Here is a 16,943-nt window from a genome sequence, read left to right as displayed (position 1 = left end):
GATTTGCGCTTTAGTGTTTGGACTCTCAGTAGTGATTATTAAACCACACTGAACTGAGCTCAACTGAACTTCAACTCTGAAAACTGAATTAGACTGTTTCATTTTACTATGATCTTCTATGTGAAGCTGCTTTGACACAATCTACATTGTAAAAGTGCTATACAAATAAAGGGGAATTGAATTCAACATTCTTGGGATAACTAATTTAACTGGAGGATCTCTGGAGAGTAAAAGCACGAAAGGAAGAGGGAACTCAGAGCACTGAGTGAGAGCAGACAAGAACATTTGCATGTGAGCAGTGTATTTAAGAGTGCACAATAAGTTTTGTAAAGAAACAGAGGAAATCAGAGCACAAGCACTGAGATTCACACACTCATATGACATGAATACGCTCTCGACTTATAATACTGCTCTCACCAGTACCACCACTTCCTATACGCAGAGTACACAGGTTGCGTAGGGCACCAACTCAGTTGCTCAAAAATAATTTATTAATATTAATTTAGTAATATTAACATAAACTGAGTGTAGGTAATAAATAAATAAATATATAAAGTGATAAATACATTTTAAAAATGCATTTCATGGCGGACACAAAAAACATGTGAGGTAACTTTTTTCCACGCTCCCCATCCCACTTAACTTTGCGGCTACCAGCAGCATATGATTATAATTGATGCAAGTTGAAACTATGACAGGGAAAAGACAACAGTAGTCTCGAGCCGAGAAGAGGAAAAAAATTACAAGATGAATCCCGTGCATCACTTTCAGGTAACTTATTTCTATGGTAAACATTATATTTTTTGGTTGTTCAAGTAAATTAGTGAGGCTAACATTAATTTTCTGCTTGATTTTTTGGTTCTATCACTTTTTGTAACAAACCAATCTGTTTGCCCCTCTTCCCCATGTTGATGCTAATATCAAACTCAATAATTAATATTAACTTCTGCAATACTTTACAATTCTGTTTGTACACCAGCTACGTACACATGCACTGCACAATTATTTCACTGTATGTATTATTTATTATAATTCAGTGCAGTTATCTTTGTTTATTTTTTGTCTATTTCTAGACATTTCTTATTGCTGCTGTTCTGAAAGCTGACAAGCTAATTTTGTCGTATCGCTGCAATGACAATAAAGTCTCTTTAGTCTTTACACCGGTGGATTGGTGTGTTTTTAATAGGCCAGTTGTTTTATTTTTTGTACTTCAAAATATGAAATAACAAAGCTGACTAATATTCTGAAAGAAATCTCCTGAAGAACAGTAATATAAAATATACAACATTTTTATTGCATGGACTCGTTAATGTTTATTTTTCTCTGAATGTTAACAAAAAGTTTTAATTCCTAAAAACAGCAAATGTCTTTGATTTTAAACTGACTCTGAGTTAAAGATACCTCTCTTTCAGAAACAGGCTTGATTTACCCTGCTTTCACGAGTTTGATAGATCTGCCACGGAAAACCCGGAGTTTCTCTCATTTCAGGGTTAAAATACTCTGAGTTTTCACTCAACCTCCTTTCTGAAACGGGCCCCTGGAGATTGGTCAGTTTCACTGCGGTCAGTGAGTGTCCAGTTTTCTCCAGTTATGATCAATGTAGCAGCGAAGACGAATGTCGGATTAACAACCTCACTGTTCTACAGCCTCATTATTGAAGAGTAATGAATAAACACAAACCTATTAGTTCTTCAGTCTCTTCCTGTTTAATTCTGCAGGGTTCTGGATCACTCATCTTCTCACTGTCCTTCAATAAACTCTGTCTTTGACTTTCACTGATGGCAGCAGAGCTTCAGGAGAAGAAACAAGAGAAATCTGATTCAATCATATTGTGATCTCAGTGTTTTATTGCTGTGTAAACACGAGAAAAAGCGTCAACGACTCACCTCAGCTCTGAAGACTCGACGCTGAATGAACGCGTCAGCGCTGACGTCATCACGGCGATGCGGGAGCAACGGAAGATCAACAAAACGCTTCAAATTAAAGTCCTGCTGAGAAGTAAAAACAATCGCTAAATGTTGACAATAGCAGTCTTAATCACGTGTGAAGTATTGTTTATTAGACACATAAAACGTAAAAATGCACAAACAAAACAGATTTAAAATTACATTAACAACAATCAGGATTTTTTTTAACAAAATTCTTTCATTTTCTTTTCGGCCTAGTCCCTTTATTCATCAGGGGTGGCCACAGCGCAATGAACCGCCAACTTATCCAGCATATGTTTTACCCAGCCTTCCAGCTGCAACCCATCACTGTCCTACGGACAATTTAGCTTACCCAATTCACCTGTACCACATGTTTTTGGTCTTGTGGGGGAAACCGGAGCACCTGGAGGAAACACAGGGAGAATATGCAAACTCCACACAGAAACGCCAACTGCCCCAGCTCGAACCAGCGACCTTCTTGCTGTGAGGCATACGTGCTACCCACTGCGCCACCTTACAGCCCAAACTATAAACAGATATATAAAATTAACAGCTTAACAAACAAAGTGTACAGCTTCTCTTTCCTCATTTATAATAGCGTGCAGTGATTGGATCGAACTAGCACTTCCTCATAAATTAATCCACAGAAACACTGAAAACCAGATGACGTCACTGTGTACTGACGGCCATTCACCATGCAGAAATTGGGCATTTACTTCATTGCCATGACCAGGGCTGGATTAACATAAGGGCTACCGCGGGCTACCGTGATTTGCTGATGCATTAATTTTAGCCATGAGCCGAAACCAACACAAAATCAACAAAGAGCAGCAAATTTTTGCAAAATAATCGCACAAAACGTAAATAATTTCATAAAACATCCAATTCCCAACCATATAATCAGATTATATTTATTTCAGTTAGCAATGAACTGTTTTACATGACTTCTAGAGGTTGCATACGCAGCACACATGATGTGTGTCTCTCAAAAAATAACATCGCCTGCGCCCTCACAATCATTACATGAGAGCTGCGGGAATTGTTTTGCAGCCTGTGCAGTAAGCAGATGCAGACGAGTGATATACATGTGAAGTCAATGCAAAGATGCGATTAGACATCCTGTGGTGCGAATCGGAAGTTTTGTGCATTTGACGCACTCCAGACAGCGGCGCCCAAGAATATTTTCTTAGGGGTGGCCATTTAAGGACACACCAAATCTTGGGGTGGCACACGAAACAAATTATGAATTCATTGTAATGTTATATTTATGTTTCTGGTAAATGAAATATTGTGGTTTTAATTCATTTAATCAATTACTCTTAAAGTATTGCAAATTACTCCTTGAAATAATTCACCAAGTACACATACAAACCAAATAGAAATCAATATTTATTTTAAAAAACACAGACAATTGAACAAACTGAATAAAAGGCATTATATAGTATATACTATATACACACACTTACTCTACAGACCCTAATACTATAATCTATCTATATTCCTTTTGAGCCACAATATTATTAAAACAGCTTCTTCTATTGATGCCTCTTTTTGCGAAATACATCCACAAATCACTGAGATTTTTGGCCCTTGTAAGACAACCAGCAAAAAAATGAAGATTTTGAAAGGCTGATTCCAAAATGCATTTTTTTTTAGGATTTGTAGTTTTTACTAAATGTTTCATTTAAAAAAAAAAAAGATTATTTCTTAATAAAAAGTGTACAATCTCGTGAACCTAAAGTCGTGTTTCGTCTCTCGTCAAACAATACTGAACAAATGATGTTATAAGAACTTTATCCTTAATAAAAAAATAAATAAAATAAAAACATAAGATGAACTTGAAATTGTTGTGGTAAAGTCAGCTGATACGCTTATACATCCTCGAGGTACAGCCAGAATAGCCTAACAATCAAACATCTATCTAGCGGATGCTTAAAGGGGGAGGGGCGGTGAATCAGCAACGTCGGTGGCGCCAATCAATCCACAATAATTTACTGGCTGCATTTTATTGATTTATTGAAATATTGTGAATTTACGTAAGAACATTTAAATCAATAATATCAACAGCAAAATCATATTGCTCCAAGCTTCAGACTGCAAACGAAAGTTGCAGCAAACGTCTTGGTTCAAGGGTGATGGCCGCTGGATGTGACCGTATTGAAGGACATTATTTGTGCTTTACATGTATGGCTGGTATTACGGACACAGGGCTCTATTTTGACGATCCATGTGCAAAGTGGAAAGCGCAGGGCGCAAACGTATTAGGGGTGTGTCAGAATCCACTTTTGCTAATATAAGGATGGAATAATCCGCTTTGCTCCGTGGCGCATGGTCTAACAGGGTTGAGCTTATTCTCTTAATGAGTTATAGGTGTGTTTTGAGAGTAAACCAATCAGAGTCTCATCTCCCATTCCCTTTAGGAGTCAGTTGCGTCACGCTATAGCGCATTTGCTATTTACATGGCGGACTTTGTAAGTGTAAAAACTGAACGCTTCACTAGAGAGAAAACAGTTAAACAGAGCATCTACAGCGTGAGAGATGAGCCTCCTCATTATTTACTCTCACTTTCACTCTCGTGGATAGGGAAACGTGTTGTACGCACAGATATCCATTAGCCTATTCAAAATTTATTTAGTTTATTAAGCGCAAATATTTGTTTCAAAACTATTTCTAAATTCAGTTCTAATTTCCAGCAAATTAATAAATGAACAATAATAACGAAGTGTGGTCAAAACACTGAGTTATATCCAAACACACGCTGTGCCCCATATGGTCTAAAACCTGACAGGTGGACAAATCTAAGCTTGTTTTTAATAAAACAAATATAAATATGCAGATAATAAATAATACTGCTAATAATGATGACATTATACAAAAGCAAATTGTTATGAATAAACTGAAAAAGCCACCCGAGATGAAGACGGCAAGGAGGCGGTGGTTTTTATATTTATGTAGGCTAGAAAATAACATGTTTTGTAATATTTTATTCCTTTAATTCTTTTAATTTGTAAAGATCTTTGCGTATTGCTCTACATCCTGTGTGTATTGAGCAATGTTTAAGCGAGGCGCAAAACTAGCGCGCTGTGCGCTGTACTTTAGACCTGCTTTGATCTGATCTATTGTGCAGTCTATTATAGTTCCTCAAAATAACAACGTGCCAGCAATGCGCCTCAACACACCTCCTTTTTTAGACCAGACTATGGGCGCACATATGAGCGCGAATGCATTGCTATTTAAACAGCGTAGTGCAAAACGTCAAAACGACTCTTGCGCCGAGCTGAATTTAGCAAACAACAATTGTCGCACCTTATGCCGGGTGTATAGGGCCCACAAACTCTCTCGCACCAGTGTGGATCTTCTGATGTTGTCTTAAACTTGACTGTCGTGTAAAACATTTCCCACATTTGAACATGAATAAGGCTTCTCCTTTGTGTGAACTCTAAGATGATCCTTCAGTTCTGAAGGCCAGAGAAAAGCTTTCCTGTATTGATCACGTCTGTGTGGTTTGTGGTTTTGTGGGTCAGCAAGTGTCGCTGAAGGTTTGGGGTATGTCTAAAGCTCTTCCCACACTCAGTACATGTGAACGGTTTCTCTCCAGTGTGAATCCTCTCATGTACTTTCAGAATTTGTATCTGACTGAATCTCTTGTCGCAGTGTGAACACTTGTACGGTTTCTCTCCAGTGTGAACCCTCTGGTGATTTTTCAATCCTCCAGCTCTGATGAAACTCTTCCCACACTCAAAGCACACATGCTCTTTTACACCAGTGTGGATCTTCTGATGTGCTATTAAATTTGAGCAATTACTAAAACTGTTCCCGCACTCAGAGCATGAGTAAAGCCTCTCGTTTGTATGAACTCTAAGATGGTTCTTCAGTCCTGCATGCCTTAAAAAAGTTTTGCCGCACTGATCACACTTGTGCGTTTTCTCTCCAGTGTGGAGCAGCATGTGTCTTTGCAGGTTTCCTGAATCATTGAAACTCTTGTCGCAGTGTGCACACTTGTAAGGTTTCTCTCCAGTGTGAATCCTCATATGAAGCTTGAGTCTACATTGGTGCCTGAAACTCTTTCCACACTGAGTGCAGATGAAACCATTTATGGCTGTTGTTTCCACTGAAAAACTCTCTTCAGTCTCTGATTGAGTTTCTTCTTCACTCTTGACATGATGTTTCTCCTCATCTTCACTCAGTTCCTCACTCTCCTCCTTCACTATTACATCTGAAAAGGATCAAGTTACATATTAAAACACATAAAAAGTATGTAACAATGTAATATTTTATAAAGTTTATTTTAGGTTTTTTAGAAATTCTTTATCAGTACGGCTGCAAAAATACATTTAAACTCTATGACTCTCCTTCATATCAATCGTTGTGAGATAAGTTGGTCCAACACATTTCCCTAGTGGTCCCACACTACTTGAGATGTAATGGATCACAGCGTTTGGAACACACAGGACCTGCGATAGGGTTATCGTGATGCCATTAATTCACGTTACGATATTATACCAGCTGAAGTATTATAATACCAAGTAGTATTGCGATTCTGTAAGTCATAACTCAAATCTACGAAATAAAGAAAATGGTCAGAAATACTATATTTTAAATGTTATAATAGGCCTTCTTAAATTTAGTTCATAATTCTCTTATTATTGAAACAAGTATTTGCACAATTTGTATTTTTTTTTATTCTATTTTTGAGGTTTTCACCTTTGATTGATAGGACAGTAGAGAGTATTGACAGGAAAGCAGAGAGAGGGGAAGGATCGGCAAAGGGCCGGGAGGCAGATTCGAACTCGGGTCGCCGTGAGCACTGGAATGCATAATATTGATTATCGCAACAATTTCTGTGACAATATGCTGCACATATATGCAATATAATATAAAATATATGCAAATAAATACATTGTGCTCACTGATCTCAGAAAGAGTAAACGCTCTCCAATAAAGTGAAACGCACTGAGAAACAACAGTATCTGAACACACCGACAGTCACAGAGAGACCTGGAGATTGGTCAGTTTCACTGCGGTCAGTGAGTGTCCAGTTTTCTCCAGTTATGATCAATGCAGCAGCGAAGACGAATGTCGGATTAACAACCTCACTGTTCTACAGCCTCATTATTGAAGAGTAATGAATAAACACAAACCTATTAGTTCTTCAGTCTCTTCCTGTTTAATTCTGCAGGGTTCTGGATCACTCATCTTCTCACTGTCCTTCAATAAACTCTGTCTTTGTCTTTCACTGATGACAGCAGAGCTTCAAGAGAAGAAACAAGAGAAATCTGATTCATCTACACTGATTGATGAAATAAATAGTATGATGTTAGATCGTGTAGTTAATATTTGATTGTGTAATTTGCTTGACACCAACAATATACATACCACTTAAGAAACAAAGAGGATGTCTTTCCAAAAATATGGATGCCTCTAGTGAACCTCTGACTCCTCAGATGTATTATCATAATAAGTGTGACTACTAAATCACAGCAGAACTTTGTTTGATATGACTTTTGTATTCTGTTTGTATTATTTTGATGACTTTTGCTGCTATACTTGTGTCTTCTGATGTCCTTGTCTTTGTCCTTTTTTGTTTGTATGTTCGTTAAAACCAATAAACTGAAGTGAAAGTGTCAAATGTAACACTTAAAAATATATATTATTTTCTCCATCGGCAAGCAATGCTGTAAATCTACATTAAACTTTAAACTTTTAATCATATCTATATCATCATAATGTTTACACAGCAATATTTTTATAATTTGGCTGATTATACAAGCAAATTGTCATTTTTTATACAAAATAAAAATGTTTTATGTTAAAAAAAAAAATTGACACCAATACACTTAACTTAATTTGTAGATCTGAATACTGATGAGCAGGGCCAAACAAAATCTGCCGACATTTTTTGCTATTTCTGCGCAGAATTTTCTTTAAAATCTGCGGATTTATGCGGAATTATTTTGGGAGCATCATTAAAACTTAATATGTGAAACAAAAACAATACATTTTTAACTTTAATGTTTACAATGCGAATCTAATCAGATACACTTTAGTTAATTAGTTAAACAAAGCATCTCTACAATATATCTACTAAAAGACAGAAAAGTTTACTTTACAAGCTGTATTGTAAATAAATCATATGAATATTGTTATATTAGTCAATAATATTATGGAAATTAATTTAAAAACTGAATAAATATGAATTTACACAAGCAAATAAACAGAATTATGATGGGCTAAAAATACTGATGAGCCTCAAACTATAAACACTCATTAACCCTTTGACTGCCGCTCTACCATACGGTTGACCATGTTTTTACTGTTTTAAATAATGACTGTTAAAGTTATTTAAAGAATGACTGTTTTAAATAATGGTCTACACACACAGCATTGTAATAATCCTAATAACACACAACATAATCCTAATAATGAAGTCTCACTACTACACTTGATTTTGATTTTATTGTAAAAACAATAAAAACAAAACAAGAAAACGTGTTAACCTGAGATATTGTATGGTATACTTAAAAAAATAAAGGTTATTTAGTATTCAAAAATGTTTTATTTTGAATATTTTTACAAATAAATTGGTCATACACTTCACATTTTCAGATTTTTCATAGTATATGTATTAATTTTGGTACTTTTACCATAAACCGACATATCAATCATTTGGTAGAGGTTGATATTTTAGAAATTATGGCATGTGTTGACAAAAAATGCATTGCGTGTGTTAACTTGCGACATTAGTAGTTAAGAAATGCTTTCTAAACATTTTTTCTTGGTGGGTTAGTTAAAGGGTTAAACAGAAGCCACAGCAGATCAGCTCCTAACATACTCCATAAACTCATTTATACTCAGTTTTTAACTCATCGCTATTGTAATTGATTAATTAACACAAATATTCTTACATTAATATCAATATCTATAGTATTCATACCAATAAAGTAATTTGATTGTTAGCACTGGCACATCTAATTACAGAAACTGAGAAATCACAAAACTTAAAAACCTAATAAATAAACGCACAACAAACTATTATTTTAATGTTTTCTGCATCAAACTTCATATATCTGACACAGCAGATTCACATTATTTCCCTTCACAGATCATACTTTAAGATATTACAAATACAAATGTACTAACAAACCCAAGCTGAGCTCATATTGTCCTCTCAGAGCTCCTCTCCGCCTGCTGTATTGTTTTGGTCAGCAGACACACAGATAGAGGTGAACTCAATGCAGAAACTAGTCGCAGATTGTCGCTTTAATAAACTGTAAAGTGTGTTTTATTGTTGTGTAAACACGAGAAAAAGCGTCAACGACTCACCTCAGCTCTGAAGACTCGACGCTGAGTGAACGCGTCAGTGCTGACGTCATCAAGACGAGGCGGGAGCAACGGCGGATAAACAAAAACGCGGCAAAATATACTGTGGTAAAGTCTAGAAGGGATACACTGTAGTTGCAAGCAAGGCAAATGTGAGACTGGAAGATGTTCCTGCATGTCTGCAAATCTATCCTGTACAGATTTGTGCCAGTGTCTCAACTGCACAAATGTTTTCCAGGAAACAGAGGAACGAGCTATATGTGAAGATGGTTCTGATGACAGTGATAAGGATAATAGTGATGAGTAAAGGTGATATGTGTCACATATTAGTCCGATTTCAGCTGTAATGAAGCTGCTGTAAAAATGTGTCATTCTGGCGCTATTGAAAAAATTGTGCAGCAGTCCAGCATTTCAAGTCATTTTAGCCAGTTTGGACCTAAAACTGTTTTTATTTTTCATTTTGTGTGATTTCTAAGTGCCTACTGAACATTTTGATGAATAAAACATAGCAAATTTTTTTAAGTTCAAATGTTTTCTTCAGTTTTATTTGGTGCCAATCTGTGAAGTTGAAGTCCGTTTTTTTAAAAAATGCTTTATTTCATGGTCATAGTTCAAAATTGAGTCGATTAGTGCACCAATACTTGTCTTATATATGTAGCTACATCTATAAATGTGAATTTGGCATATGTTTTGTGTTGATAAAATGCATTTTAATAAAGTAATAGGCCAAACTAGCAGCAAAAGATTTTCGTTTTTTTTTAAATTCCTAATTATACATTTTTGCTTCCTGACAAAAAACTGCAGCATTTTTTATAGAGAACTTTTAACATAAAATCCATAAGGGTGTTGTCTATGTAGAAACTCATTAAAAAAGTAGTGCCCAGGTGTGGGAACAAAAATCAATTTCTAGAAACTTTTTCTAGGTTCACCTTATGGCCTATACAGCTCAATTTGAGGTAAAATTGGCCTGTATATATATATATATATATTGGCCTCTATATATAGAGCAATCAGTGCCGTTTATAAGATCTGAAGTGCTTTTAATTTTGTAATTGCACATAAACCAGCCCCAAAGTTCAGGTAATTTAAGTGCTTTCACTTGTTTTTTTGTTATGATTTAAGATTTTATCATCAGTGACAGATGTTTCATGAAAAGCATACATAGGTAGCCATGTTGTTTGTATTCAGCTCAGTTTATTGACACTCTACTGTATTACGCAGTTTATGAGTGGCCATCTACATAATTAGGCTAATAATAATGAATATGCGGGGCTAGCTCTTCTTCCCATACTGATAAACTTGCAGTGAACGGTTTATGTGACTTTTTTCCATTTTATACGGTTCCTTTTACAGCATCGATGTTGTAATGTAATTAAAATACAATCAGTTAAATAAACTTTGGCATTCATTTAGTTGATCAAGCGTAAAACGAGATGAGAAGCTGATTACTCGCACACACCTGTCAGAATCGGCAAGCTAGCGCAGCAGCTGCATTGAATATACTGCAGTAAAATAAATGTTCATATTTTAAAGACATGGTGAGAAAAATGTAATTTAATGCAGTGATTCTTGTACAATCTGAAACCCACTTTATATTGGATATCACTCAGCCAGTGGAGATTTTAAAAGAAAACAGACCTTAAACGCACCAATTTTGCAATGGCATACAGTTCACCGGAAGCGCTTAACCCAAATTAAAAGTCCTTTAGCATACTTCGGCATATACCCTATTCAGCAGCTGGTGTGACCACAGTTTTATATGGTACTTAAAGTGGAAGTGAAGCAGTCAGTCAAGTTTACGCTATTTTGTAAATTGGTTTCTACTTTAATGAAAATATATAGGAAAAACTTGATAAATGAAACCATTTTGAAGTAAAGTTTTACGATCGCTGTGTCTGAAATCACGGGGTTGGGTTGGTTCCGTTCCCTCAGGACTGAACACAGAGACTGGACAGCCTAATTCAACCCAATACATATAGTTGCGGGTTTGGAGCTGCTGCAAATACAAGCATCAGATGTGTGTCTACTATAAACAAATATATTTGTTCTACTTTTCTTTTTCCCCCTATCTGTGATTCAACAAGGTCCAGTACCACTGTAACAGGGGTAGATACTTTCACTTTTTACTATTATAGCTGCTCACCTCTGTTCAAGTTCAAACTGAGATTGGTGCATTAAGGTGGCAGGTTTTTACATCCGAATACATGTTAAGAGATTGAGTTGATCGACTTGAAAAGAGAATACGTGTGAACATAATCCACACAGGTGTGACTTGGTAATGCTGGAGGGGCGGGACAAACGCACCAACTAATGACTAAAAACAAAGTAGAGGTTAATATTATTGGTGACCACATTTTTTATTTAATAATAGTTTTCAAAAAGAGATATCGAACTGAACTGCCATACTCTTCCACTCAAGACAAAAAATAAAGAAATAACAAAACATTAAAAATGAGACATCACATCTCTCATGCTATCCCCCTCCCCCAAACAATATCTTACGATGAAAAGGAAGCTTACACAATATTCATAAACACTTTAGATTGGTTAAAGCAGGAGTGTCAAACTCAGTTCCTGGAGGGTTTAGTTCCAACCCAACTCCAACATGCTTACCTGTAGATTTGAAACAAGCCTGAAGGACTCAATTAATTTGATCGGGTGTGTTTAATCAGGGTTGGAACTAAACTGTGCAGAGCTGCACAGTAATATGTTACTGCCATGGTTTGCAAATCATAGTGAGCAAATTGTCTCAGCTAGAAAAATCAACGAGCCACCAAAATCTCAAGCGCCACCAACTGGACATTATGAGAAGAGCGCCTGAGATATTGAAGCAGGATAAAAACATTATGGTGGGCTTTGGCTCAGTGGGTCCTATCATACACCTGGTGAATCGGCTGCGTGTTTTTGGTTTTATTTTGTCATTTTCAGACCAGCGCAGCACAAATTTTCACATTTTGTGCCACATTGTTTAAATAGCAAATCTATTTGTGGACTCACGGGTGTGCTGTTGTGGGGGAAAAAAGGTGCGTTAAAGTGCATTGTTGGTGCGTTGCTATCTTGAGGCAACTGAAATAGACAGCGCCATTGAAAGCTGCTCTAAAATCAATGGCTCAAAGTTTTTGTAATTTAAAGATTGCGTTAGTTATGCATCTATGTGGGTCCAAAACACCGGTACACATTGCTTAATACACACAGCAATCCACAAATATCTTTACATGTGAAAACAATTAAAGGATTAAAATGTTTCTACATAAATATAATAACCACTACTTCCATGCCTTCTTCATCTCAGGGGGCTTTGGAACCCGGCTCTGTTGTAGTTCATTCATGACAGTTTGCATTTGTATATCGTTAGTATTAGTAGTAGTGTTTATTATATGCATATTTATATTTGTTTTAACAAAAACAAGTTATGATTTGTCCACCTGTGGGGTTTAGGAGACATCTGCATCACCATATGGGGCATAAAAACAGGATGCGTGTTTGGATATAACTCAGTTTTCTGACCACACTTCGTTATTATTGTTCATTTATTCCTTTGCTGGAGATTAGAAATGAATTTAGAATCAGTTTTGAAACTAAAATATGTCAGCTAATGGATGTGTTAAGTAGAGTGAGTTTCCACCATTTCCTTACTCCATAGTATAGGAATAAAGTAAAAGTAAAGTGAAAGTAAAGAGGCTGAATGGAGGAGGCTCGTTCTTTATCCTCGTGCTGCAGATGCTCTGTTTAACTGTTTTCTCGATAGTGAAGTGTTCATTCGCCATGTAAATAGAAAATGCACCATGGCATGACATAACTGACTCTTAAAGAGAATGGGAGATGATACTCTGATTGGTTTAATGCACGTTATGCTTAAAACACACCCAGAACTCATTAAGAGAATAAGCTCAACCCTGTTAGACCATGCGCAGGGGCGCAAAGCGTATTTTTCCATCCTTAAAATAGCAAAAGTGGATTAGGGCACGCCCTTAATACTTTTGCATCCTGTGCTTTAGACTTTGTGCCTAGATCGTCAAAATCAATGATGACCTTATAACGTTCTAGCCACACCCTAACAACCAGTTACAGCCCTACAGAATGTGATTAGCTGTGAATCTTCATGTGTTTATTAAGGTGTGTTGATCGCGTGAAACCTTTCCAACACCGAGTACAAGAGTACGGTTTCTCTCCAGTGTGAATCCGCTCATGTGCTTTCAGGTGTCCTGAATATCTGAACGTTTTGCCGCAGTGTGAACACACGAAAGGTCTCTCTCCAGTATGAATCCTCTGGTGTTGTTTCAAGTCTCCTGACGTAATAAAAGTCTTCTTACAGTCAAAGCAGGCAAATTCTCTCAGACCAGCGTGGATCTTCTGATGTAGTCTTAAAGTTGACTGCGTGGTAAAACTCTTTCCACACAAGGTACACAAATAGTTCTTCTCCTTTGTATGAACTCTAAGATGGATCTTCAGATCTAAAGGTCTTAAAAATGTCTTGCTGCATTGATCACATTGGTGTGTTTTCTCTCCAGTGTGGATCAGCATGTGTCGATTAAGGGATGTTGAGTGTCTGAAGCTCTTCCCACAGTGAATACACGTGTACGGTTTCTCTCCAGTGTGAATCATCTGATGCGCTTTCAGTGGTTGTATCCGACTGAATCTCTTGTTGCAGTGTGAACACACGTACGGTTTCTCTCCGGTGTGAATCCTCTGGTGCTGTTTCAATTCTGGAGCTCTAATAAAAGTCTTCTTACATGCAAAGCACACAAACTCTTTGACACCAGTGTGGATCTTCTCGTGTAGTTTCAGACCTGACTGCTGTGTAAAACTCTTTCCACACTCAGAGCATGAATAAGGCCTCTCCTTTGTATGAACTCGGAGATGCTTGGTCAGCTCTGAAGGCCTCAGAAACGTTTTGTTGCACTGATCACATTTGTGTGGTTTCTCTCCAGTGTGGATCCTCATGTGAAGGCTGAGAGTGTATTTGCAGCTTAAACCCTTTCCACACTGAGTGCAGGTGAAACCATTTTCAGCTGTTGTTGTTTTTAATAATAAACTATCTTCAGTCTTTGTTCGAGTTTCAGTTTCAGTTTTGACATGATGTTTCTCCTCATCTTCACTCAGTTCTTCACTCTCCTCCTTCACCATCACATCTGAAATGAATTAAATACATTACATTTTAAGAGGCTAGTTTTTAACAGCACATGCTGCTCTGTGCTTGTTTATAGAGAATTTGTCTGATTGTGGCTGAAATGTATAATTGGTCAAATAAAATGTGCACCTTGACCCCTTCATAGATATGATACACTTAAGGCTGTACTCACACTAGGCACCTTTACCTTGAACTGAGCCCAGTCATGAATATTCCCCCTCCCCGAAAACCTACATTAATATTAATAATAATAATAATTAATTTGATTTAAAGCGCCTTTCAATAAACCAAAGGTCAATTATTGTACCTATTTCAAACACTTTCAGTAGAAATATCAAATCATCAATTTAGCAAATGGAATAAAATTAATATCTAGATTTTTATGGCAAGAGAGAGAAACCAGAGTAAGATTTAAAACACTGCAATTAAACAAAGAAAATGGCGGGTTAATTCTCCCATGCCTGCAACATTATTATTACGAGGCTCAATTAAGGCCTTTAGTCTACTGGTGTTACGTAGTCCTCCTTATTCAGCAAAATGCACTGAAATGCGATGATGGGGGAATCCCCATTATCGACTCTAATTGCAGATATTAAACTAAAAATTTTAATCAATAAAGAAGCAAACCCATGGATTAATCCACTATTTAAAATCTGGCAGTAAACAAAGAAAATATTTGGTTTGCAAGATGCATCAAGAATATTAAGATGGTGTGCCTTCGATACTGATTTCATCCCCAACCAAACAGACGATAGATTTCGAATATGGACCAAGCTAGGAATCTCCAACTACGACACTTTTTTTTGACAAGGGTACAAACTAAACGTTTACATTTCTAAAGGAAAAATATGGGTTAAATCAAAGTGACTTTTATAGATATCTTCAAGTAGGACATTGCATGTAATATTAAACCAGAAATACTGAAAGTTGCAGAGACAGGAATAATAAGTGTTTTTATCAGTCATTTAATATGATCATTTCAAAATTATAAAAGGGATTTCGCGACTCTGTACCAGACAATACACTGTATGTTAGAGATAAACAGAAAATGAAAGGTAATCTGAATATCTCAGATGAGGATTGAGGGAATATTTGTACAACTCAATGGAAATATATCAGCTCAGCCATGTGGAGAGAAAGTCTTTCATCACACCATCACAGAAAATACATACAGGAAAGGGTACTAGCTGCTGGAGAATGTGTGGGGGGAAAGTAGCTAATCACTATCATGTTTTTTGGCATCGTCAGAAATTAACCCCATACAGGAAAGAGATTAAAACACATTTAGATGCCTATTTTGAGGTAGAGTTCACCTTCACTTGTGAATCTTTATATTTAGGAAATATAAATTTAGATGGATGGATTATTAAAGTTATTTATTCTTCTGGCAGCTAGTAAAAAAGTAATTACAAAAAATGGTTAAAGTTAGTCACCTACAGTTGAAGAATGCATTAATACAGTGCAAACTATTTATGTCAATTTCATTAAGAACACAGACAGAATACTTTTCTCTAATGTGGAGTAAATAGATTGAGTATATTTCACCAATATGCCAAATTTTTTCTTGAATTGTAACTTAAATGTAATATTATGTCTAAATAAGTCTCTTCTTTAAAGGAAATCTTTTAAAGGATTTGTAGCTCCCCATGGTTTACTGTCTACAGTTGTTGTTGTGAAAGGGAAGAAAATACAAAACATATACAAGATCTGCAAGTCTCTTTCTGTATGAGAGATTATGTAAGTTATATATGTATTTTCTTTAGAAAACTAAATTTAAAAAAAAGAAAAGAAACCCGAGGTCACTGTACAGCATAATGCTGTGTTCACATCAGACGTGGAATGCGCGGATACACTCTATTGGCGCGTAAACAGTTTGAGCTTACTCGCTTCATTTTTGCATCAAAATCCGCTTTATTCGCGCGTCAAATCCGCTTTTTTTCGCGCGTCAAAATCCGCTTTATTCGCGCGTCAAAATCCGCTTTAATTGCACGTCAAAATCCGCTTTATTCGTGCGTCAAAATCCGCTTCATTCGCGCGTCAAAATCCGTATTTTTTTCGCGCGTCAAAATCCGCTTTATTCGCGCGTCAAAATCCGCTTTAATCGCGCGTCAAAATCCGCTTTAATCGCGCGTCAAAATCCGCTCTAATCGCGCGTCAAAATCCGCTTTATTCGTGTGTCAAAATCCGCTTTATTCACGCGTCAAAATTCGCTTTATTCGTGCGTCAAAATTCGCTTCATCCGCGAGTCAAATTCACTTCAGAACAGACGTGGATTCGCGTGATGGGCAGGGCTTCTGTCTGCCCAGTGACTCTAGCTTCGTTGCTAAATGGCTAACATGGATTTTATTGAGAAAACAGCTGGGTTTATTTGCTTTATGAAGGCTGAAAAACAGCCTCGATTCGTTTGGAGTCGTGTCTGAGTCCACTAGATCCTTTTAGAGGTGCACCCAGCTCTATGAGCTCATAAACTCCTCCAGAAACTTAACCTGGATGATGAAAGCTTCCAGTGGTGCTTCTGACTGAGCCGAGCCCAGTTTGATCAACTGTTGTCGATGTAGGCAGGA

The 16,943-nt window shown here is 36.7% G+C and overlaps 2 protein-coding genes and 1 pseudogene across 2 annotated transcripts in view; all 3 read right to left on the bottom strand.

Annotated features, from left to right (window-relative positions):
* The window catches only part of LOC130215625 (gastrula zinc finger protein XlCGF17.1-like), a 47,335-nt gene that overhangs the window by 29,037 nt on the left and 1,355 nt on the right, over nt 1-16,943 (bottom strand). The gene's annotated exons all lie outside the window — the stretch shown is intronic.
* Nucleotides 3,337-16,943, bottom strand: part of LOC130215687 (gastrula zinc finger protein XlCGF7.1-like) — a 359,478-nt pseudogene continuing 345,871 nt past the window's right edge.
* On the bottom strand, nt 11,600-14,376 carry LOC130215622 (gastrula zinc finger protein XlCGF17.1). The gene has a single exon (XM_056447470.1). The coding sequence runs from the start codon at nt 14,373-14,375 to the stop codon at nt 13,335-13,337; it is 1,041 nt and encodes a 346-aa protein (XP_056303445.1). The 5' UTR covers nt 14,376; the 3' UTR covers nt 11,600-13,334.

The sequence above is a fragment of the Danio aesculapii genome, chromosome 22, assembly GCF_903798145.1.
Source record: "Danio aesculapii chromosome 22, fDanAes4.1, whole genome shotgun sequence".
Lineage (NCBI taxonomy): Eukaryota > Metazoa > Chordata > Actinopteri > Cypriniformes > Danionidae > Danio > Danio aesculapii.
The sequence above is the reverse complement of the archived record's forward strand: the minus strand, read 5'-3'. Positions and strand labels throughout refer to the sequence as shown.

Bases quoted from the DNA above. Each gene is read 5' to 3' on its own strand.
- LOC130215622 (XM_056447470.1), bottom strand. From the start codon at position 14,375: ATGGTGAAGGAGGAGAGTGAAGAACTGAGTGAAGATGAGGAGAAACAT.